We start from the raw sequence: 24,820 nt of genomic DNA on the forward strand, positions 1-24,820 counted from the left end.
CAAACCATTAGTTTTCCATTTATTCCAAAATTGCTTCACAGTTTGTTATGCCCTATGGGAAGCAATTGCATTATTGAGAGAGTAGATCTCCCAGTTGCAGACTTTACAGCAGGTTGAGACTTGGGGTTTGTTTGCAGTTGCAAATGCCAGATTGACTATTGTACATAGTTGCATTATGTAGTGGCAGAAATTAACTGGTACATGTTCATCAACTTCATGATGTTGTCTAAATAAATCCAACTTAATTTCTAGGACAACAAGACTACACAGGTTGGATGGATTTTGGCCGCCGCAATGGTGAAGATGATTAATATTCTTCTTGAAAACCTCAAATGTATAAAACTACATCTGTTTCTGTACAGAGGAAATAAAGCATTTACTGAAGAAATCCCTGTTTTAATCTGCATTTATGTATCTGGTCTTTGCAAATCACTTTACATTTACAGAATATGTAAAACATAAAAGATTAGAAAATATTGTACTCTTTTATTTATTATATTTGACTTCTTCATCACAAGCTAGCAATTGGCGCAGATCTATCAACTATCAAAATGGGCAATTAAGAAATATTCCTAACAGTTTCATCATTTTCACATTTATTTCCTGACAGTCAGGAAAGTGTCCATTAAATACCTCAAACATTGCTTCACTAAAAAAGTCTGTCTCTTACAAAGGCCAAACCTCCTTCATTTGAATTCCCATTCCTGAAATCTGGACATTTTTTGCTGTGACTCTGATAAATCAGGACCAAACCGCATAAAATGCCTAAATTGATTGCTCCAAATGGTGTTTATAGAGGTTTCTTTGGTCCCACATCCTGGTTCTCAAACCATTATTGAAAGGTATTGTTCACCTGTAAATTATATTTTAGTATGATATAAAAGAGTGATATTCTGAGACAATTTGCAATTGATTTCCATTTTGTATTATTTGTGGTGTTTGAGTTATTTAGCTTTTTTTCCAGCAGATCTTCAGTTTAAATTACCTTAGCAACCATGCATTGATTTGAATAAGAGACTGGAATATGAATAGGAGAGGCCTGAATAGAAAGATGAGGAATAAAAAGTAGCAAAATAAATACATTTGTAACCTTACAGAGCATTTGTTTTTCAATGACCAATTGAAAAGTTGATTAGAATTAGCCATTCTATATCATACTAAAATTTAACTTAAAGGTGAACCACCACTTTAATTTATTTTTTTTAATCCTGCACTATTCATTCATTCATTCATACACCATAGATAATTTATGTGGGATTGGATGCCCCTTTGAACTACCACTTTGTTCTGCAGGAGCAGGCTGGCTCAGAGGCCAGTTACTCTCTACACCTGTTGCTCTGTAAGCCAGTCTGTACAGGTAGCATTGGAATATTGCTGTCAATACAACATTGAATTTTTCCTTTAAAATTATTTGCTCCAATCCTCTCAGAGTAGTGATATCAACCCGTACCAACCCTAACCTGACCCTGCATCTGAGCCAAATCCGTCCCGTGGCTCAGTGTCTCCTTATTTACCCACTGCCATTTCTGATGTCACGGATGCGTAAGGGCAAGGGCAGCAGGAAGTGATTGGCCCAAACCTACCCACAGCCGGAATATTTTGTGTAAGGGATGGCCCGAACCTACACAACCCGCGGGTCCTGCCAGCTTTTCTATCTCAGAATGACAGTTCCCTAAGTACATCAGTGCCCTTTCCACCCCACCAACCATTTTTGCTGACCCTGTCCCTTTAGGCAAATTATTTCTTCAGCCCTTCAGTGGCCACCACCACTTTTCAGCCCAATGAATGTAAATGAAAGTTGAGCAGGCCCTGGACAAATGTTTTCAGAACTCCTTGGATAGTTATGACTGTCCTTAATCCTCTGTATCGGCTTAAAATATTAATATACAATATTTATTGTATTGGTTGTAAATATGTTGTGACAATAAAGAAAGGACCTGAGACCAAACTTTACAAATTAAGTAGTAAACTTTATGTAAGAGGTCGCAAGTGAGGGAAGCTCTGCGTCCTGGCCTTTAAGAACCCTGCTAAATCCTGATAAACTTGCATTAACAACGGAGAAAAACAATAGAACCTGGGAACCGCTTCCCCCAAGATCACTAATGGGTCAAAATAAAGCTCAAAAAAGTGCCTCTGAGGCGGCAGCGCACCTAGAGAGATACGCCAGAGAGCTGCTCGACGACCAACAACTACCAGGCCCAAAATACGAAGCAACAGCCTCTGGAGTGCCACCACCACAAGAGCCTACGCTATCTGACCTTCTCAATGAGATCCGTGCCTCAAATTAACTCCTGTGCTTCACTAATCTGCTCCAAAACTGAAGAAATTAAAGTCTAGCTTTCAATCATCAAGCTAGACCTGCAAAAGGTCCGGGAGAGGACATCGGAGCTTGAATGGAGGGTCGGTGGAAGATATTTGTCATCCGCTGCCAAATTAAATACAGCAATTGGATCAGGCAATTGCCACTTGTACCTCCAAAGCTGACAACCCAGAAAATAGGCTCCGCCGCAATAATCTGAGATTTATTGGATTCCCTGAGAGAGCGGAGGGTGAATCACTGGAACATTTCATTGAGGTCTGGCTGGCAGAGCAGTTTGGCCGTGTGGCCTTCTCGCAAGCCTTCACAGTGGAATGAGCTCACAGGAACAAAGGCCCCTATACCAGGAGCGCCACCCGCCCTCTCATTGCACGGCTTCTCAATGCTAGGGACAGGGATGCGGCACTGGCACAGGTGAGACGGAAAGACACCCTTAACTACCAAGCAGCTAAAGTGTTGATATAGGCAGACTTCTCTTCTGAGATTCAACGTCAAAGGGCCAAATTCCAGCAGTGCAAGAGGAGACTCCATGAGATGGGGCTTCAATATGCGATGCTTTACCCTGCTCGACTTCTGGTGGTGGCAGAAGGCCAGACCCGTTTCTTCACGGCACCTCACGATCTGAATAAATGGCTGGACACCCAGAGAAGGAGACCCAACAACAATCCGTAGCCATCATGAGGGAAACCTATCTTCCAGTCCATTTTGGGGATCGGGACTCTTCAACTTTACTGAGGGTAAGCCCCCTATAACTGTTTGACAACTACCTGCAACTAGCCAGCGAGTGACCACTGGGTCAATACCATAGACTTTAATCCTAAACATAGACACTTTTACTCATGTAAGAGAGGCTAGTAAATGGATAATCCGTTGCCCCTTGACTCGTACTTCTCAATGGCTTTATGGGCAGAGGTAATGTACCCTAATTCAGCCGGTTTCTTCATTACTAATGCTATTGTATTTGTATTGTTATTGTGCACTTAGGCCAGGAGCATGGTGCACTAGTTTAGTTGTTAGCTCACCACAAGCTACCAACCAGAGCGGCCTGGCGATAGCTGGTGCCCCCTAAGTATATTTGATTTGGGAACAAGTTCTGCCTATTGTTGGGGTATGGGGCAGGAAGGGTGGGTAAAGGGATTAGTTCAGCTAGTTAAGGTTAAATGTTTAGGTTCAGGTAGGTTAATGGCACAATTTGAATAGTTTACTAATATACCAGACACAAGAGAGAGGGACCTGAAGGTGCCAAACACCCAACCCGTAAAGGACTATGGCACTTAAGGTAATAAGTTGGAACATAAGGGGCCTAAATGATGCTATAAAGTGAAAATTGGAGCCAATATACTTATGCTCCAAGAGACACACCTTACAGGTTCCAAAATACGAGCTCTAAAACGTCCATGGGTAGGTTGGTATTACCACACTGAATATTTGACACACTCCTCAGGAGTAGCAATATTAATATCCAGGAATACCCCCTTTATTCTAGAATCTGTAAAATTTGATGCTAAAGGCAGATTTCTGTTTATCCACTGATACTTACAGGCCTAACATATGTCCCTCCCTCCTACAGTGATGCGTGCATTGTTAATTGAATTACATTTATGGCACAATTTCAGCATGCTACAGTGTTGGCACTTGGTGACTACAATGCAGTATTAGATATTACAATGGATAGACTTAGAAAACCCCCATAGCCGGACAGGAACTCACCACTAATATTAAAGAAATCACACAAGCAGCCGGGCTGGTACAGGCTTAGAGGCATTTCAACCCTACTGACTGGCAATACTCTTGCTTTTCTTCCTCGCATACAGTTCTATCTAGGATAGGCCACTGCTACGTTAATCTGCATCCCTGGCACAAGTCAAAAGTGTCAAATACCTCCCTAGGGGGAATAACGGACCATGCCCCTATAGAGCTTGAGAGCTTGAGATATGTACAAATGTGGTGATGGCTGAGAAAAGAGCCACATTTGAGCTAAACACAAACACAAACTGCGAACGTCCTTGTAACAAATCCCTGTCCGCAGAAATTTAAAGAGCTCAAAGAAGCCCAGGATGATTACTCCCACCTTATGAACAGAAGAGCTAAACACAAACTTTTCTTTTATAAACACAATATATTGGAGCACGGTGATAGCGCAGGGAGAATGCTTGCTCACCTCACCAGAACCCACTCTACTCCCCCCGCAATTACTCTTCTAAGAGAAACTGAAAAGGCTGACCCTTAACCACCTGCCGTTGGAGTACCAAAACTATTTGGACGCTGAGCTGTCCCTAGCAGAGATACATGAGGCGATTGACACATTTCCAGTAAGAAAAGCAGAGGGTGCAGACGGTCTGCCAATAGAACTATACAAAAGGCATTCCAAAACAGTAGCTCCTTTACTTCTTAAAGTATTCAAGCATGCTGTGCACTCATCAGCCCTCCCAGACTCAATGTATGAGGCTGCTATTGCCCTGCTTGCGAAACCTGGCAAGGATTCAACATTTGTAGAGTCTTACTGCCCAATCTCTTTGCTAACTGCTGTGGATTTATATCCATGGTGCAGTTACTATACATCAAACCAACTGCAGCATTGAGCCTATGAAGCTCTAACTCACCGCTCTTTGCTCTAACCTGGGGCACGACCTATACCTTCAAAATAAATACTTGAGCAAAAAATAGTTTATATCAAATTAAGTGGCATATTAAAGAATTTTACCAAACTGGAATATATATTTAAGAAAATATTGCCCTTTTACATCTCTTGCCTTGAGCCTCCATTTTGTAATGCACACACTACAAAAAAATATATTATAATGGAAATGGTTTATTTACATGAAGCAGGGTTTAGCATATGAGCTGTTATATGCAATATCTTTTTATAGAGACCTACATTGTTTGGGGGTATAGTTTTCCTTTAAGCCTAGTCTGTACTTTTTTACCGGAATTCTCTCTGCCATTTTCAGGTTCTATAAGCAAAAATTTCCAGTGCCCCAAAAGTGTCGGTGAAGACCAGTGTCTACAGGGGTCTCCTGTTTCACAGAGTTGGGTTCACTTAAGCAGTCTCAGGGCTCATGCTGTACAGACCATAACACCTTAAGCTGCAACAGTTTATGAAAATTTTTACAGCTGGTCAAACCGGAAAACAACTGTCGACATGCAGATGTTTTAGTTTTACAATTTCGCTTAGAGGGAAATATAAACAGGAACAAAGGCCCCTATACCAGGAGCGCCACCCGCCCTCTCATTGCACGGCTTGCATTTCATTCAATCAAAGTCTGGAAAATTCTGATTTCTGAGAATAGGTATTTTGCTCCAGTTTTGCCACCAAATATTTAAAAAGTCCTGCTTGATAAGTACAGCTTTAAAATAATTGTTTAGACATAGACATGGTACTCTACAAAATTAGGCATTTCCAAAGTAACATAAACATAACAATGCCTAGGAATGTAATGACAGAAAAGGAACACTCCCTTGTTCAACACTAATTCAACTAAATGGGCTTGTGCTGAACATAATTTTTGCCTATTATTTTAATGAATGTAAGTTTTTTGTTACTTCTATAGTAGCAGTGGGGAAACTAGACTTTGGAAAGGGACTGTAATATGAGACAGCAGGTATATAGGGAGAGATGATGCCTATAGTACCAGTGGGATAATAGTCTCTAGGAAGGGAGTGTGGCTGTTGGATAGCAGGTATAGTAGGGAGAGATGGTGTCTATAGTAACAGTGGGATAATAGTCTCTGGGAAAGGACTGTGGGATAGCAGGTATAGTAGGGAGAGATGTTGCCTATAGTAGCAGTGGGATAATAGTCTCTGGGAAGGGACTGTGGGATAGCAGGTATAGTAGGGAGAGATGGTGCTTATAGTAACAGTGGGATAATAGTCTCTGGGAAGGGAGTGTGACTGTGGGATAGCAGGTATAGTAGGGAGAGATTTTGCCTAAAGTAACAGTGGGATAATAGTCTCTGGGAAGGGAGTGTGACTGTAGCGATCTTACCTGGTCGTCTAGTGGGGGGACGGCAGGAACGTCTGCCACCCCCTCGGTGGGGACGCCCACCGTGCCGTGCAGTCTCTGCTATTAGGCCGCAGGCGTCTGCTCTCTAGGGCGCGCGCGGCGCGCTGCTGTTAGATTTAAAGGAGCGCTGGCGTGATGACGTCAGCGCACAAGGGTGCGAAATTCAAAAAGTATAAATAGCTTAAAAGGGCTTCCAGATCTTGCGCGTTATAGGAATTTGTTCCTGGTGCTATTTGAGCTTGTGCTAATCTGTTTTGAACATGTTTGATTCCTGTTGTGACCCTGCCTGTCTTTTGACTATTCTGACCTCTGGATCCTGACCCTTGCCTGTATACCGATTACCTCTTCTGCTAAATCCTTTCTGATTGATCTTCCGGTTTTGACCCTTGCCTGCCTGACCGCTTATTCTCTGCCTGCCTCGACCCGGCCTGTCCTGACTACGATTCTGTCTTACACCTTGTACCACGACCTTCTGCCCAAAAGACTTTTCTTACAGTTGTGCCCCTTCGCTTGTTTAGAACCTTTCACCTTGCACCTCTTGTTTTAGGACCTGGCGGCATCTAAGTAGCTGAGGGCTCCTCCCGAGGCCAAAGGTGGCTGCTACAGGCAGAAGCACAAGCTGAGACCAAGGGTGCTTGGCATTGGTTCTAGATTCAGGGTGCCAACCGTTACAGTGACTGTGGGATAGCAGGTATAGTTGGGAGAGATGATGCCTATAGTAACAGTGGATAATAGTCTCTGGGAAGGGACTATGGCTGTGGGATAGCAGGTATAGTAGTGAGAGATGGTGCCTATAGTAACAGTGGGATAATAGTCTCTGGGAAGGGAGTGTGATTGTGGGATAGAAGGTATAGTAGGGAAAGATGGTGCCTATTAGTGATGGCGCAAATTTGCAGCGAATTTTCGCTATTCGCGGCCGGTGAATAAATTCGCAAATTTGTGTAGTTAAAAGGAGATGTGGAGCAACACCTCAAGACTTCTTCCCCTGGATATCTCCTGGAGCTGGAGGAGCCATGTGAGAACCTTCTTGAGTGAAGGAAGGTGCCTGTGTACAACTGGGAAGGAGAGTGATTCCCCGCTGACCTGAGTTGGAGAGAGAGCTCCAAAGCACTGGAGAGGAAAAGAGAAACCCCTCCCAGGAGACAAGTGTGTCTCGAGTGTGCCCAGAGAGGATTCTGGGATTTGCGGCCCACCAAAAGCCAGTGAGGGCTAAGGAAACCGTGAGTTAAAGTTAACATCACTGAGGGTGTGAATTGGGACTGTTAAGGCTTATGTGAAGCTAATGTTATCCCCAATGTGAAGCCAGTGGGCTGAAGATTTGTGTTTGTTCCAAATAAAGGTCAGCAAAGCTGCATTTTAACTTAAAAGTCGGTGTCGGTCTCCATTCTCTGTCCTGAAAACTGTTCCGGGGCCTTGGGGTTTCGCTACCTGAAGCTCACAATATTTACCTCACACCCGGGCCAGTGCTCCTATAAGGAGAAAACTGCACTGGTCTGGGGAATCTTCCAGTGAGCACCACTGAGCTATCGGCTTCCTTCTTCTTCTTTCTTCAGATTTCCCAGGGCAGACGCATGCTCAGTAGAACGGAATAGCCGACTTCATTAAAGTATGGCTTTTCGCTCTACCGCGCATGAAGAAAGAAGAAGCCATGGTGGTTGCTGAAAGAACCCTGGGCCGGTGCAGTTTTCTGCTGATAGGAGCATTGGTCTGGGGTGTGAGGTAAGTATATACAATCACTTGGGGTGCCTAACGTTTGGCACCCCCAAGTACAGAGGGCCTTTCCTTCTCCTTTAACTACCAAATTGAAAAGAAGCCAAGATTCCAGCTTTGTTTTAAAGTGACATTATTTTGTCACGAGTTCCTAGAGTCAAGCTAAGACAAGATTTCAGCTTTGTTTAGAAGTGACATTACTTTGTCATGAGTTCCTATCATCAGACTAAGAGTTTGTGATGCCTCATTTGGCTCTGTTTGCAGAGTATACATATAAGTTGCTATATAAAGGTTAGCATAACTGTGAGGGATCACAAAGCGCACTCTTTACTTAGTACCTTGCAAAATCTCTTGCAATTACCTTCTGAAAGGTAAGTGTTTTCTTTCTAATAATTTTGTCATCTAACTAATTCACTGCAGGTTCACTACAGTTTTGAAGCGGGGTGGAAAATCTGAGGTAAATCACACTGGTAAAATATAAATTATATTATTATGTATAATATATTGTCATAAAATGTATTTTAAATTTATTAAAGGGAACTCTACCCAAACACAATTTAAGCTGTTTGAAGTAAACATAAGTTCAAGAAACCTTGCAATATACATCAGTTAAAAAATATGCAGCCTTTTCTTGATTTTATTTGTAATAATGTGGTTTGGAGCAGTTACCTAAGTATAGCCCTCTGTTCTCTTGCTGATCTGGTTGACTACTTGGAGACTTAATAAAAATATAACAGTCTGCTGAACAGCACTCAGTGCAATGCATTGTGGGATATGTAGTTCCTGCATGCTGTCTGTAAGGTGTGGACAATTTGTAACACCAATGTTGTAGTCCCTCCTCCCCTGCCAGGATTTCAAATGATGCAGAAAAAGAACAGTTTTGTAGCTGGATTTCAGTATATAAAATGGTCTTTACTCATACTTTTGAAGGAACAAATTATGGTGATAGGTATATTAGGTGTTTATGTGATGTCTGGGTCTCTTTAACACATTTTAGCCAGAGTTGCACTTTAAGGTGACGACACAATATATTTGCTTTCCTAGCACATACTTTACCAGGAGTTTATGACATTGGTTCAAGTTTAAAACATCTGTGCTTCTTTCTTCATGATTTTTATAAATAGGTTAGCCACCAGTCCGACACTGCCAAATAAGGAAAGCCAGCAGTATTTTCCGAGCTTGACATGGCAATCGGCCAATCTCTGATTTGCCGTTTCATAGTCCCACCCATATGACACAATCACCCTGGTAATGTGAACGGTCTGCCAATTGTGACGTCACCCCCGTCCCCTGTCTGGACCTTGTTTAGGAAAGATTTTCAATGCTAAATGGGTTCAAGTCCCAAATGTATTGAAGCTACTGGATTCAGACAGAATTTTGCAATTGCATTTGGGATTTTCTCAATTTCTAGTCATCTCTTAACATGTCCGTGGGGTTGCAAATATTTAATCAGTAATATAAAAAAATGTACAAAGTGTTATTAAAGAATATAAGCATAAAACAAAATGAATAAAGCTACTGATTGGCTTGTACTTATACTCTTCCTTTCAGCATGTTCAAAGGGATATTACTTTGTGTGTTATTTGCTGTGCTCTCTGCAAACCCATTGTCACAGCCAGAAGGTTTTGCAGATGAAGAACGTGATGTCCGAGGACTTGCATCTTTCCTAGGTAAAGCTTTAAAGGCTGGTTTAAAAAGTAAGTTGGAGCAACATTCCTCCCTTCCTGTTCTGTCAATGTCCACTATTGTATAGATGTTACTAATGTATAGTACCATTGGGAGTATTGTAACAACAATTAGGCACTGAGTTAATGTTATGGCAGTACAGAAATGCTTGCTTTGGCTTGAAGATAGAGTGGTACTTTGTAATAAAGGGTGGAACCTTTATTAATATTAGTACTTTTTTATAATTTGACATTTAATAAAATATTAATACAAATATGCAAAATCAATAATTAAGCCTTCTGGTGTACTGCTAGTGAGCAAGAACTAAACAGAATTTAACAGAAATACAGTACTTGGCTTATTATCAAAGTGTTTACAGAGATGTTTCTGTTTCTAATTTGAACAGTTCTGTTTCAATTCATGCACCAACCTTTGGCGTATGACCTTCAAGCCCCAGATAACAAAGCGATGATCCATATTCATGGGTCCAAGGAGAAGCTACTAACCCAAAGTTAAGGTTTTCTTTTATAAATAAATACCAACATTTTGGATACCCAAATAGGCAGATTTAGCAAAGGTAGGATTTTGAATGTATGTCAAGTTTTTTTACTGTAATAAATTCAAATATACTCACAACTCGAATGGGAGGTTACTTGAACATCTAATATTCGATTGAATAGTCCTGACCCGAAACTTTTTTCCATCCGGAAAAAAGTTAAATATCAGGAAGGCAATTAACATATTCAAATGGTTCAATGGACCTCTGCCATTGACTTGTAAATTAACTCGGCAGGTTTTAGGTGGTGAATATTCAGATTAGTAAATACAAGACACACCAGCACAACATGGATAATTCTAGCAGGATTTGACCTTGCTCGTTTATTTGCGGATGCAACGTTTCGGGGCATGACCCCTTTCTCAAGCATGCTTGAGAAAGGGGTCACGCCCCGAAACGTTGCATCCGCAAATAAACGAGCAAGGTCAAATCCTGCTAGAATTATCCATGTTGTGCTGGTGTGTCTTGTATTTACACTGCTTTCGAGGTTGTCCAATTCCTCTAAACATCTAGCACCTGGAACTCGTGTGACTTCGGATGGCCAGGGTGTGCGAGTGTAAATTTTTCTTTTTTTGCAACGAATATTCAGATTAGAACTGTTTCCAGTGCTGTGTGAAAAATCTCACATTCAAATTTACATTTGAATTTGATTTTGCATATACTGTTCAACCCTTAATAAATCTGCCCCTTAGTGTACCAAACAAAATAATTATAAAAGTAAAAATGACATGGAGAGCTTGACACATTTTGTGCCTAATGGGGCACTTTCTCATTTTATTTTATAGTCAAGATTTGAAGAAACCTCTAATCCCGGATGCTGATCTATACAATATTATTAGCATTCCCAACAGATAAGCATGAACTTTGTGAGTGTGGGTCAACAATTAGGCACCTCCAGTGATTATAATCGCCTATCTGATACCCTGGGCAGGTGCTCCTGGTAGTAGAAAACTGTACCGGCTTGGGGTACTTCTGAGTAAGAACTAAGGACAGATCATCTTTTGCTTCTTCATTAACATGTGTAGTAGAGTAAAAACCCCAGATTTTTGCATAAGGTTCAGTTTATCACTCTACGGCACAAGTGTACCTATGTGTACCTATGCAAAGAAGGAAGAAGCAAGAAGTTTGCTCTGTGGTACGCACTCGGAAGTACCCCATGCTGGTACAATATTCTGCTAAAAGGAACACTGGGTATCAGTTAAGTGGTTGTAATCACTGGAGGGGGGTGTCAATTGTTAGGCACCCCTTAGTGATTGCAATCAAATTTTTTTAACTAATTTAAAAAATTTGATTTTCCTTAGAACTTGGTGTTGCTAGGGTCTGTAACCCACTGTAAAATTAATAAAATATTGGTTTTATCACATATTTTTCTGTTCAGAAATTATTTATTCCTGCTACTAAACAAATACTTGGTTGCCAGGGTAATAAGGCTGCAAGTGAATGACACAAAATAAAGCCGATGTGAGATAAAAGCTAACCAGGTCATCTTTTAAACCATATACATAAAATATGTTGCTAGGAATTATTTACATTTCAGTGTTTTACAGATTTCTAGATATGTCCATTCAGAATTTAACTTCTAATGCTATTGTATTAGTAATGGATAAGGATAAAAATATGAAAGTATTGATTTAGTCTACAAAAATTAATACTGATCCAGAGGAAGATTTACAAAAAAAAAGGTAAATAGGGTGAGCTGGAAAGGTCCCCCTCAGTAAATATGAGAGCATAGGAGGGGAGTAGGGGGGTTGGGGTAGCAAGCAAGCTCTTGTGGTCTGTGTCAGACTGACTTGACAGGGTATTGGGACTTTTCCTGGTGGGATCTAACCTTAGTGGGCCCTTTGTCCTTTTTGGAGCACAGAGCATTAACTGTTTTCTACGAGAAAGACAGCAAAGAGTTAGTTTAGGAGTCTGCAGATAGGGTCAGGAAAATTATACAGCCAGATTTATTGCTACAGATAAGCAGGAGGTAAGCAGGAGAATCCATAGAAGCTGTTTATTATAAAGAGCTGGCAGGGGATGTTTCTCAGAAAGTATATGTGCAGTGTAAATGGAAGAGCAAAAGCTAACAGATTCCTCAAACAACCAGGTATTTGAGTTAGGATAGCCCCTGTCAGCACACAAGCTCTCTGTCTGTGCTATCCTCTTCAGTCCGTCTGTATTCACTGCATTGCTCTGTGCTATTACACAGCTTATAGTAGCAATAATGAAACCAACAGAACATGCAGGAGAACACAGCTGCTCACAGAATTAGTGACAACAGATAGTGACATATAGGGCTCATTAGTCCTGAATGTGTCTTTTTGGGGGCTGCCATGCTGGGTGCAATGATATCTCTATGAATAAAATGTTTCCCATAGACACCAGTGAACTGGTGAAAACAGCGCCTTCTAGGCTACATTAATGAGTCACATTTATTTATATTTTAGGGTCAGGGCACACAGGTAGATTCGGCAAAGCCTGGCGACATTTCCTCTTGTTCGGGCTGACTAATCTCCCCGAACTGCCTCCCCTGCCTTCCCACCGGCTAAAATGCAAAACGCCGGCAGGATGGCACTCGGAGCATTTCATTTTACAAAGTCGCCTGAAATTTCCTTGTGAGGCAACTTCAGACGACTTACATTTTAGCCAGCGTGAAGTAGTAGTAGTAGTAGTAGTATTTGCTATTTGTCATTAGAATTTACCTGCTGGTTGTAAGTAAAAGTGATGTTTTTGATTTGCTGTAGTAACTGCTCTTTTTTGCTGTCAGAAAGTTTAGTTGGCCTCACCCACGATTATCAATCTACCAACCCTCAAAATGTATTACTTCCTCAAGTCCCCATTTAGATTTCTATATCATCAATTTTGGTTTATTTTTTTTCCTTGACTTGTTTTAATATTTAGTTGGTGCACATTTGCTGGGAGGAGCACCTCAACAACGGGAAGCCAATGACGAACGTCGCTTTGCTGATGGTAATTGCTTTTTCTTTACATGTACATAGAACTGCTGTACAAAGTATTAATGAATGAATAAGCTGACATGTGTTTGTACATAGTAAACAATTTTTTTATTGATTAAACATATATTCATTGTTGTGATAAAGAAAGGCTAATTTTATTTAACTTCTCACAAACATGGTAATATGTTTATTCTGAATAGGTAGGGTGGCAACTTCACCATTATTTAAAGGTGACAAAATGCAAATATTGGTGGACAACATATAGCAACATACTTTAAAATATTATCACCAGTGGAGCATGCTGGGAGCAGGAGTCCAGCATGATCGTGGATCGTTCTTTCATTTATTGCTCAATAAAACCTTTTACACCTTTCTATAACTAGTGCAAGAGGGTTCTGACATGAAACTCAAGCAATCATCACTGGAATAATTAAACTTATTTCTTTTTCTTAAATATTCTTTATTTTTCAAATTTAAAGCAAGGAAAGAGGAGGAGGGGGTACAGAAAATAATAAGAGGGGAAGGTAGTGGGGAGGGGAAACATAGAATGGTAGGAAATATGTGCATTTACAATATCCATGCCAATTTTGAGTCATATAAAACATGGTGAAGGAATCTATGTACATACATTGTCATTGCAAAGAATACCATTAACAAATACAACTGTCATCTAGAAATCAGCATCACTTGAAGTAAAATAGAGCAATAATATAAATCAGATCTCATTACAAATTAAACTTATTTCTTTGAGCTCGGAACACCTAACTAGAATTCTATTCATCATTATATTGTTCAATTACTGTGTAAGATCGATTGATTGTAAGTGCAAACTCACTATAATGCATTACTAATACATTGCACTATACACTGGGAGACTTTTGGTTGTTGACCCTTTTAAACAAAAATATGCAGCTGGGAACAAATACCTGTCAAAATATATCTAAAAATGCAAAATATCAGTTTAATGGGCTGCAAAACTGTCTTCCCATATAATAGATGTAATGTACATTTCCTAGTGCATTCTAAGCAAGGGAATTATTTTTTCTTTTCTTAAGCCCAAGTCAAAGCTAAAAGAAATAAATATTTAGAGTCAATGGATGTGCAATAAAATAAAGTCGATGTAAAACATTCACTGCCAACCTGTGCAACAAAGTATACTTATTATTTTGCACTGTGGCTTCTGGATAAGGCACTTGCTTTACAACACTGTACTTGTACTCCAGAGCAGCTTTGAAAGCAATTTATTTGAGAAAATAATAACCCTTTATCAACATCCATAATATGTGTATGTGGTGATAAGAAAAATTTTCATAAGAAAAAGGGTAATTAAAGTGTCTAACTGTGGATTATGAAGTGACTTTTGCCTTGTAGTAGAAAGGGACCAAGTATTGCTGCCCAAAGGTACAACTTACATCTTGCTCTGGAATAAATGACAACCATAAGTGACTGACATCAACATACTAAATTTGCTTCTGTGGTTCCATAAATATCTCCCGGGATATTAGTCATACAAAAGATCAATGGTAGGGAACAAGTAAGGCACCTCCGGTTTTAAATTAGTCAAATCATTTACTGACACCTAAAAAAAAATGGGCAGAGGATTCAGAATGAAGTGATAGATGTATTACAGTGTATTACTGGCACCTGTAAAAAGCAAACATACATAGTTGCATTATGTAGTGGCAGAAATTAACTGATACATGTTCATCAACTTCATGATGTTGTCTAAATAAATTCAACTTAAAGGAATTGTTCAGTGTAAAAATAAAAACTGGGTAAATAGATAGGCTGTGCAAAATAAAAAATGTTTCTAATATAGTTAGTTAGCCAAAAATGTAATGTATAAAGGCTGGAGTGATTTGATGTATAACATGTCAGTCAGAGCACTACTTTTCAGCTCTCTTGGTTTACACTGACTGGTTACCCTGGCTACCAGGCAGTAACCAATCAGAGATTTGAGGGGGGGGCCACATGGGTCATATCTGTTGCTTTTGAATCTGAGCTGAATGCTGAGGGTCAATTGCAAACTCACTAAACAGAAATGTACCATGTGGCCCCCCTTCAAGTCGCTGACTAACTCAGAGTTATAGAGCTGAAAAGCAGGAAGTTGGATTCTGGCTGTTTTATTAGACATCTGTTCACTCCAGCCTTTATACATTACATTTTTGGCTAACTAACTATATTAGAAACATTTTTTATTTTGCACAGCCTATCTATTTACACAGTTTTTATTTTCACACTGAACTATTCCTTAGGACAACAAGACCACATGGACTGGATGTATTTTGGCCGTCGCAATGGTGAATTTGATTAATATTCTTCTTGAAAACATCAAATGTATAAAACTGCATCTGTTTCTATATAGAGGAAATAAAGCATTTACTATCTGAAGAAATCACTGTTTGAATCTGTATTTATGTCTCTGGTGTTTGTAATCCACTTTATGTTTGCAGAATATGTAAAACGTGAAAGATTAGAAAATATGTTACAGTTTTATTTATTTATTATTTTATAATTTTTTTTTTTTATTATTTACATCTTTGCAGATGATGATGATGTAAACGAACGAGATGTCCGAGGATTTGCATCTTTCCTAGGTAAAGCTTTAAAGGCTGCTTTAAAAAGTAAGTTGGAACAACATTCCTCCCTTCCTGTTCTGTCAATGTCCACTGTTGTGTAGCTGTTACTAATGTATAGTACCATTGGGAGTATTGTAACAACAACAAGGCACAGAGTTAATGTTATGGCAGTAAAGAAATGCTTGCTTTGGCTTGAAAATAGAGTGGTACTTTTTAATAAAGGGGGTAACCTTTATTAATACTTTATATGAATTGACACAAAGGGGCAGATTTACCTAGGGTTAATTAACCCTCGATATTCGACTGCTGAATTGAAATCCTTCGACTTCGAATATCGATATTCCTACAATCGAAGGAATAATCGTTCGATCGAACTATTAAATCCTTTGAATCGAACGATTCGAAGGATTTTCCTTCGATCAGAAAATAGTTTTTTTGATTTTCCTTCAATCAGAAAATTGTTAGGAAGCCTATGGGGACCTTCACCATAGGCTAACATTGGCCTCGGTAGGTTTTAGGTGGCGAACTAGGGGGTCGAAGTTTTTTTTAAAGAGACAGTACTTCAACTATCGAATGGTCGAATAGTCGAACGTCGAAGTAGACTATTCGATGGTCGAAGTAACCAAAAAAACCATTTGAAATTCGAAGTTTTTTTTCCTCTATTAAATTTGATTTCGAATATACTGTTCAACCCTTAATAAATCTGCCCCTAATTGTTCCAAACAAAATAGTAATAAAAGTAAAAATGACATAGAGAACCCATGGGGCACTTTATCATTTTATTTTATAGTCAAGATTTGAAGAAAACTCCTGATGCTGATCTATGCAATATTATTAGCATTTCCAACACATAAGCATGAACTTTGTGAGTGTGTAAGTGGGGTCAACAATTAGGCACCTCCAGTGATTATAATCGCCTATCTGATACCCTGGGCCGGTGCTCCTGTTAGCAGAAAACTGTACCGGCTGGGGTACTTCTGAGTAAGCCCTAAGGACCAATCATCTTCCACTTCTTGATTTGCATGTGTAGTGGAGTGAAAACCCCAGCTTTTTGCATAAAGTTCAGTTTTTCATTCTATGGCACAAGTGTACCTATATATAGATGGAAGAGGCAAGAAGAAGTTTGCTCTGTGGTACGCACTAGGAAGTACCCCATGCTGGTATAATATTCTGCTAAAGGGAACACTGGGTATCAGATAATTGATTATAATCACTGGAAGGGGTACCAATTGTTAGGCACCCCCTAGTGATTACAATCAAATGTAATCTTTGATTTTCCCATAGTAATATTAATGCAGATTGTTTTTATCACAAATTTTTCTGTTTGGAAACATTCCTATTTATTCCTGCTACTAAACAAATACTTGGTTGCCAGGGTCATTATGCTGCAAGTGAGATAAAAGCTAACCTGAACAGTTTCCAGGTCATCTTTTAAACCCAACCAATATTTCAAAATATGGCCATTCACAATTTAACTGCTAATGATGTTGTAATAGTAATGGATAAGGATAAAAATATAACAGTATTGACTTTAGTCCTAGAAAAATGAATTTTTATCCAGAGGAAGATTTACAAAAAAAGGAAAAAAGGGGTGAGCTGGAATGGTCCCCCCCAGTAAATATGAGAGCATAGGAGGGGAGTAGGGGGGTTGGGGTAGCAAGCAAGCTCTTGTGGTCTGTGTCAGACTGACTTGCCAGGGTACTGGGACTTTTCCTGGTGGGCTCTAACCTTAGTGGGCCCTTTGTGCTTTTTGGAGTACAGAGCATTAACTACTGTATTTTCCACCCTTTCTTCTTGTGTTACATTTATTCCCAGCAGTGAGAAAGAGAGGAAAGAGTTAGTTTAGGAGTCTGCAGATAGGGTCAGGGAAATTATACAGCCAGATTTATTGCTACAGATAAGCAGAATCCATAGAAGCTGTTTATTATATAGAGCTGGCAGGGAATGTTTCTCAGAATGTATATTTGCAGTGTAAATGGAAGAGCAAAAGCTAACAGATTCCTCAAACAACCAAGTATTTTGAATTAGGATAGTCCTGCCAGCACACAAGCTCTCTGTCTGTGCTATCCTCTTCAGTCCGTCTGTATTCACTGCATTGCTCTGTGCTATTACACAGCTTATAGTAGCAATAATGAAACCAATAGAACATGCAGGAGAGCAATGGTACCCACAGAATTAGTGACAACAGATAGTGATAGATAGGGCTCATTAGTCCTGAATGTGTCTTTTTGGGGGCTGCCATGCTGGTTGCAATGATACCCCTATGAATAAAATGTTTCCCATAGACACCAGTGAACTGGTGAAAACAGTGCCTTCTAGGCTACATTAATTAGTCACATTTATTTATTTATTATAATAATAATTTGAGCAACGAAACATGGGGATACCGGGGTTTTCTCAATAAGAAGAAAAGGTTTTAGGGCTCTGGCTTAATATTTAGTTCTCTGGTGGGCCCAGTCCGACACTGGTTGTGGTTAAGGCAGGTGGGTGGATTAAAGGGTGGAGATTTCTCCAAACATTTTTAGACTGTTGCCAAAAACAATCTGAAATTCAAGGTAGGATCAAACTAGACCTCTATAGAGAGGTAAAATAAAATTACTTTACCTGTTCATCGTGTCTGTGATAAACTTATACATCTATGTCCTTAGCTGTAGCAGCCTCTGATATACCAGTAGTAGTGTTTGCTATTTGTCATTAGAATTTACCTGCTGGTGGTAAGTAAAAGTGTTTTTGATTTGCTGTAGTCAGAAGGTTTAGCTGGCCTCACACACAATTATCGATTATCCACCAACCCTCAAAATGTATTAATTGTTTTAATATTTAGTTGGTGCAAATATGCTGGGAGGAGCACCTCAACAACGGGAAGCCAATGACGAACGTCGCTTTGCTGATGGTAATTCTTTACATGTACATAGAACTCCTGTACAAAGTATTAATGAATGAATAAGTTGACATGTGTTTCTACATAGTAAACACTTTTTTTATTGATTAAACATATATTCATTATTGTGCTAAATAAAGGCTAGTTTTATTTAACTTCTCAGAAACATGGTAATATGTTTATTCTGAACAGGTAGTGTGGCAACTTCACCATTATTTAAAGATGACAAAATGCAAATATCAGTGGACAACATATAGCAACATATTTTAACATATTATCACCAGCGAAGCATGCTGGGAGCAGGAGTCCAGCATCATCATGGACAGTTCTTTCATTTACTGCTCAATAAAACCTTTTACACCTTTCCATAACTAGTGCAAGAGGTTGACATGAAACTCATGCAATCATCGCTGGAATAATTAAACGTATTTCTTTGAGCTCTGAACACCTAATTAGAACTATATTCATCTTTCTATTTTTCAATTACTGTGTAAGATCGATTGATTGCAAGAGTAAACTCACTATAATGCATTACTAATACATTGCACTGTACACTGGGAGAGTTTTGGTTGTTGACCCTTTTAAGCAAAAAGATGCAGTTGGGAACAAATACCTGTCAAAATATATATATATATATATATATATATATATATATATATATATATATATATATATATATATATATATATAGATATAGATATAGATATATATATATATAATTCAGTAAGCAGGACCCGCACTCAAGGTCCCAGTGAGGACCGAAACGTTGGAAAATGAACCTGTGAATAAAGACACTTTTATTTGTCCTGAATGCGGGTCCTGCTTACTGAATTGTATTACACTTTGACCAACGCACCACCATCGATTGAAACAAATCCGGAAGGAGTGCGCTCACTGAACCGACAGAATATATATATATATATATATATATATAAATTCAAACATAGTGCCGTGGGCTGCAAAAATGTCTTTCCAAATAACCAATATAATAAATGTTATGTACATTTCCTACTGCAATCTAAACAAGGGAATTATTTTTTCTTTTCTTAAGCCCAATATCTTTAAGTCAAAGCTAAAGAAATAAATAATTAGGTCAGTGGATGTTCAATAGGATAAAGCCGATGTAAAACATTTCCTGTCAACCTGTGCAACAAAGTATACTTATTCTTTTGCACTGTGGTGTCTGGATAAGGCACTTGCTTTACAACACTGTATTTGTACTCCAGAGCAGCTTTGGAACCAAATTATTTGAGAAAATAATAACCCTGTCATCAACATCCATAATATGTGTATGTGGTGATCAGAAAAATATTCATAAGAAAAAGGGTAATTAAAATGTCTAACTGGGGATTTAGAAGTGACTTTTGCCTTGTAGTAGAAAGGGACCAAGTATTGCTGCCCAAAGGTACAATTTACATCTTAAGTCAAAGTCAATGACATCAACATACTAAATTTGCTTCTGTGGTTCCATAAATATCTCCTGGGATATTAGTCATATATAAGATCAATGGTAGGGAACAAGTAAGGCACCTCAAGTTTTAAATTAGTCAAATCATTTACTGATTCCTAAAAAAAATTAGCCAATCTCTATGAGATTAAATGATCGCATCACAAACATTGTAGTTTTTTTGTAAACTAAGATAATGCTGTCATCAAGGCAGGTCAGAGGATTCAGAATGAAGTGATAGATGTATTAGTGTATTACTGGCACCTGTAAAAAGCAAACAATTTGTTTTCCCTTTATTCCAAAATTGATTCACAGTTTGTTATGCCCTATGGGAAGCAATTGCATTATTGAGAGAGTAGATCTTCCAGTTGCAGACTTTACAGCAGGTTGAGACTTGGGGTTTGTTTGCAGTTGCAAATGCCAGATTGACTATTCTACATAGTTGCATTATGTAGTGGCATAAATTAACTGATACATGTTCATCAACTTCATGATGTTGTCTAAATAAATCCAACTTGAAGGAAAAGAAGACTACACAGGTTGGATGGTGAATATGATTAATATTCTTCTTGAAAACATCAAATGTATAAAACTGCATCTGTTTCTGTACAGATAAAATAAAGCATTTACTATCTGAAGAAATCCCTGTTTGAATCTGTATTTATGTCTCTGATATTTGTAATCCACTTTACATTTGCAGAACAAGTAAAATGTAAAAGATTAGAAAATATGGTACTGTTTTATTTGTTTATTATTTTATTTGTTTTTTATTATTTACATCTTTGCAGATGAAGATGATGTAAACGAACGTGATGTCCGAGGATTTGGCTCTTTCCTAGGTAAAGCTTTAAAGGCTGCTTTAAAAAGTAAGTTGGAACATTCCTCCCTTCCTGTTCTGTCAATGTTCACTGTTGTGTAGCTGTTACTCATGTATATTACCATTGGGAGTATTGTAACAACAATTAGGCACTGACTTAATGTTATAGCAGTACAGAAATGCTCTGGCTTGAAGATAGAGTGGTACTTTGTAATAAGGGGGGGGCTTTATTAATATTAATACTTTATATGAATTGACATTTAATAAACAATTAAAACAAATATGCAAAATCAATAATTAAGCCTTCTGGTGTACTGCTAGTGAGCAAGAACTAAACAGAATTAAACAGATATACAGTACTTGGCTTATTATCAAGTGTTTACAGAGATAGCCAGTTCTGTTTCAATTCTTGCACCATCCTTTGGTGTATGACCTTCAAGCCCCAGATAACAAAGCGATGATCCAAATTCCTGGCACCCATTCATGGGTACAAGGAGAAGCTACTAACCCAAAGTTGAGGTTTTCTTTTTATAAATAAATACCAACATTTTAGATACCCCAATAGGCAGATTTAGCAAAGGTCAAAGTTTGAATGTATGTGAATTTTTTTTTTACTGTAATAAATTTGAATATACTCACAACTCTAATGCGAGGTTATTCAAGACATCTAATATTCGATTGAATAGTCCCGACCCGAAAATTTGAATCAAATTCGAATCAAATTTGAGTCAAGTTTTCCCTCCGAAAAATAGTTGCTCCTGTTAGAAGAAAACTGTACCGGCCCAGGGTACTTCTGAGTAAGCAGTAAGGACCAATCATCTTCCGCTTCTTCATTTGCATATGAAGTGGAGTGAAAACCCCAGTTTTTTGCCTAAAGCTCAGTTTTTCACTCTACGGCACAAGTGTACCTATGCAAAGAAGGAAGAAGCAAGAAGAAGTTTGCTCTGTGGTACGCACTCAGAAGTACCCCATGCTGGTACAATATTCGGCTAAAGGAAACACTGGGTATTAGTTAAATTATTGTAATCACTGGAGGGGGTACCAAATGTTAGGGACCCCCTAGTCATTACAATCAAATTTTTTCAACTAATTTAACCTTCTGATTTTCCTTTAAAGGGAACTCTGTGTTGCTAGGGTCTGTAACCCACAATAATATTAATGCAGATTGGTTTTATCACATATTTTTCTGTTCGGAAACTCTCCTATTTATTCCTGCTACTAAACAAATACTTGGTTGCCAGGGTCATATCATAAGGCTGCAAGTGAATATGACAAAAAAATGAAGCAGATGTGAGATAAAACTAACCTGAACAGTTTCCAGGTCATCTTTTAAACCCAACCAATATGTTGCTAGAAACTATTTACATTTCTATAGTTTACAAATTTCTAAATATGGCCATTCAGAATTTAACTGCTACTGATATTGTAATGGATAAGGATAAAAAATAAAAAAAAATAAAAAAAAAATATATATATATATATATATATATTGATTTTAGTACTACAAAAATTTAATTTGATCCAGAGGAAGATTTACACAAGAAAAGGTAAAAAGGGGTGAGCTGGAATGGTCCCCCCAGTAAATATGAGAGCATAGGAGAGGAGAAGGGGGTTGGGGTAGCAAGCAAGATCCTGCGATCTGTGTCAGACTAACTTGCCAGGGTATTGGGACTTTTCCTGGTGGGCTCTAACCTTAGTGGGCCCTTTGTCCTTTTTGGAGTACAGAGCATTAACTACTGTATTTTCCACCCTTTTTTCTTGTGTTTCATTTATTCCCAGCAGTGAGAAAGAGAGGAAAGAGTTAGTTTTGGAGTCTGCAGATAGGGTCAGGGAAATTATACAGCCAAATTTATTGTTACAGATAAGCAGGAGTAAAGTAACCAACAGAACATGCAGGAGAACACAGCTGCCCACAGAATTAGTGACAACAGATAGTGACAGATAGGGCTCATTATTCCTGAATGTGTTTTTTTGGGGGCTGCCATGCTGGTTGCAATGATACCTCTATGGATAAAATGTTTCCCATGGACACCAGTGAACAGGTGAAAACAGTGCCTTCTAGGCTACATTAATGAGTCACATTTATTTATTTTTTATAACAATAATTTGAATAATGAAACATGGGGATACCGGGGTTTTCTCAATAAGAAGAAAAGGTTTTAGGGCTCTGGCTTAATATTAAGATCTCTGGTGGGCCCTTGGTGTACCAGTCTGACACTGGCAGGCAGGTTTGTGGGTTAAGGGGTGGAGATTTCTCCAAACTTTTTTTATAGACTGTTGCCAAACACAATCTGAAATTCAAGGTAGGATCAAACTAGACCTCTATAGAGAGGTAAAATTAAATTACTTTACCTGTTCATCATGTCTGTGATAAACTTATATATCTAGGTCCTTGACTGTAGCAGCCTTTGATATACCAGTAGTAGTGTTTGCTATTTGTCATTAGAATTTACCTGCTGGTGGTAAGTAAAAGTGAAGTTTTTGATTTGCTGTAGTAACTGCTCTTATTTGCTGTCAGAAAGTTTAGTTGGCCTCAAACACGATTACCCTCAAATGTATTATTTTCCCAAGTCCCCATTTAGATTTCTGTATCATCAATTTTGGTTTATTTTCTTTCCTTGACTTTTTTTTTAATATGTAGTTGGTGCAAATGCGCTGGGAGGAGCACCTCAACAACGGGAAGCCAATGACGAACGTCGCTTTGCTGATGGTAATTGCTTTTTCTTTACATGTACATAGAACTGCTGTACAAAGTATTAATGAATGAATGAATGACTTGTGTTTGTACATAGTAAATGCTTTTTTTATTGATTAAACATATATTCATTGTTGTGCTAAAGAAAGGCTAATTTTATTTAATTTCTCATAAACATGGTAATATGTTTATTCTGAACAGGTAGGGTGGCAACTTCACCATTATTTAAAGGTGACAAAATGCAAATATTGGTGGACAACATATAGCAACATACTTTAACATATTATCACCAGCTGAGCATGCTGGGAGCAGGAGTCCAGCATCATCATGGATAGTTCTTTCATTTACTGTTCAAAACCTTTTCCACATTTCCATACCTAGTGAAATAGTGAAATAGGGTTTTGACATGAAAGTCAGAAGATTCAGAATGAAGTGATAGATGTATTACTGGCACCTATAAAAAGTAAACAATTTGTTTTCCCTTTATTCCAAAATTGCTTCACAGTTTGTTATGCCCTATGGGAAGCAATTCCATTATTGAGAGAGTAGATCTCCCAGTTGCAGACTTTACAGCAGGTTGAGACTTGGGGTTTGTTTGCATTTGCCAGATGCCAGATTGACTATTGTACATAGTTGCATTATGTAGTGGCAGAAATTAACTGATACATGTTCATCAACTTCATGATGTTGTCTAAATAAATCCAACTTAATTTCTAGGACAACAAGACTACACAGGTTGGATGGATTTTGGCCGCCGCAATGGTGAAGATGATTAATATTCTTCTTGAAAACCTCAAATGTATAAAGCTACATCTGTTTATGTACAGAGGAAATAAAGCATTTACTATCTGAAGAAATCCCTGTTTGAATCTTTATTTGTCTCTGGTCTTTGCAATCCACTTTTGCAGAATATGAAAAACATAAATGATTAGAAAATATTATACTCTTTTATTTATTATATTTGACTTCTTCATCACAAGCTAGCGATTGGAGCAGATCTATCAAGTATCAAAATGGGCAATTAAGAAATATTCCTAACAGTTTCATAATTTTCACATTTATTTCCTGACAGTCAGGAAAGTGTCCATTAAATACCTCAAACATTGCTTCACTAGAAAAGTCTGTCTCTTACAAAGGCCAAACCTCCTTCGTTTGAATTCCCATTCCTGAAACCTGTACATTTTTTTGCTGTGACAAATCAGGACCAAACC

General features: G+C 38.5%; 1 protein-coding gene across 4 annotated transcripts in view; it reads left to right on the forward strand.

The window, feature by feature from the left end:
• Positions 1-24,463, forward strand: part of xt6l.L (XT-6 like precursor L homeolog) — a 36,247-nt gene extending 11,784 nt beyond the window's left edge. For 3 of the 4 annotated variants that reach the window (XM_041565292.1, XM_041565293.1, XM_041565294.1), the window contains one exon: positions 253-388. In XM_041565292.1, coding sequence (XP_041421226.1) covers positions 253-311 — 59 coding nt within the window. In that variant the 3' untranslated portion in view covers positions 312-388. 4 annotated transcript variants of the gene reach the window in all.
• The last annotated feature ends 357 nt before the right edge of the window (positions 24,464-24,820 follow it).

This window comes from Xenopus laevis, chromosome 6L (assembly GCF_017654675.1).
Source record: "Xenopus laevis strain J_2021 chromosome 6L, Xenopus_laevis_v10.1, whole genome shotgun sequence".
Classification (NCBI taxonomy): Eukaryota; Metazoa; Chordata; class Amphibia; order Anura; family Pipidae; genus Xenopus; species Xenopus laevis.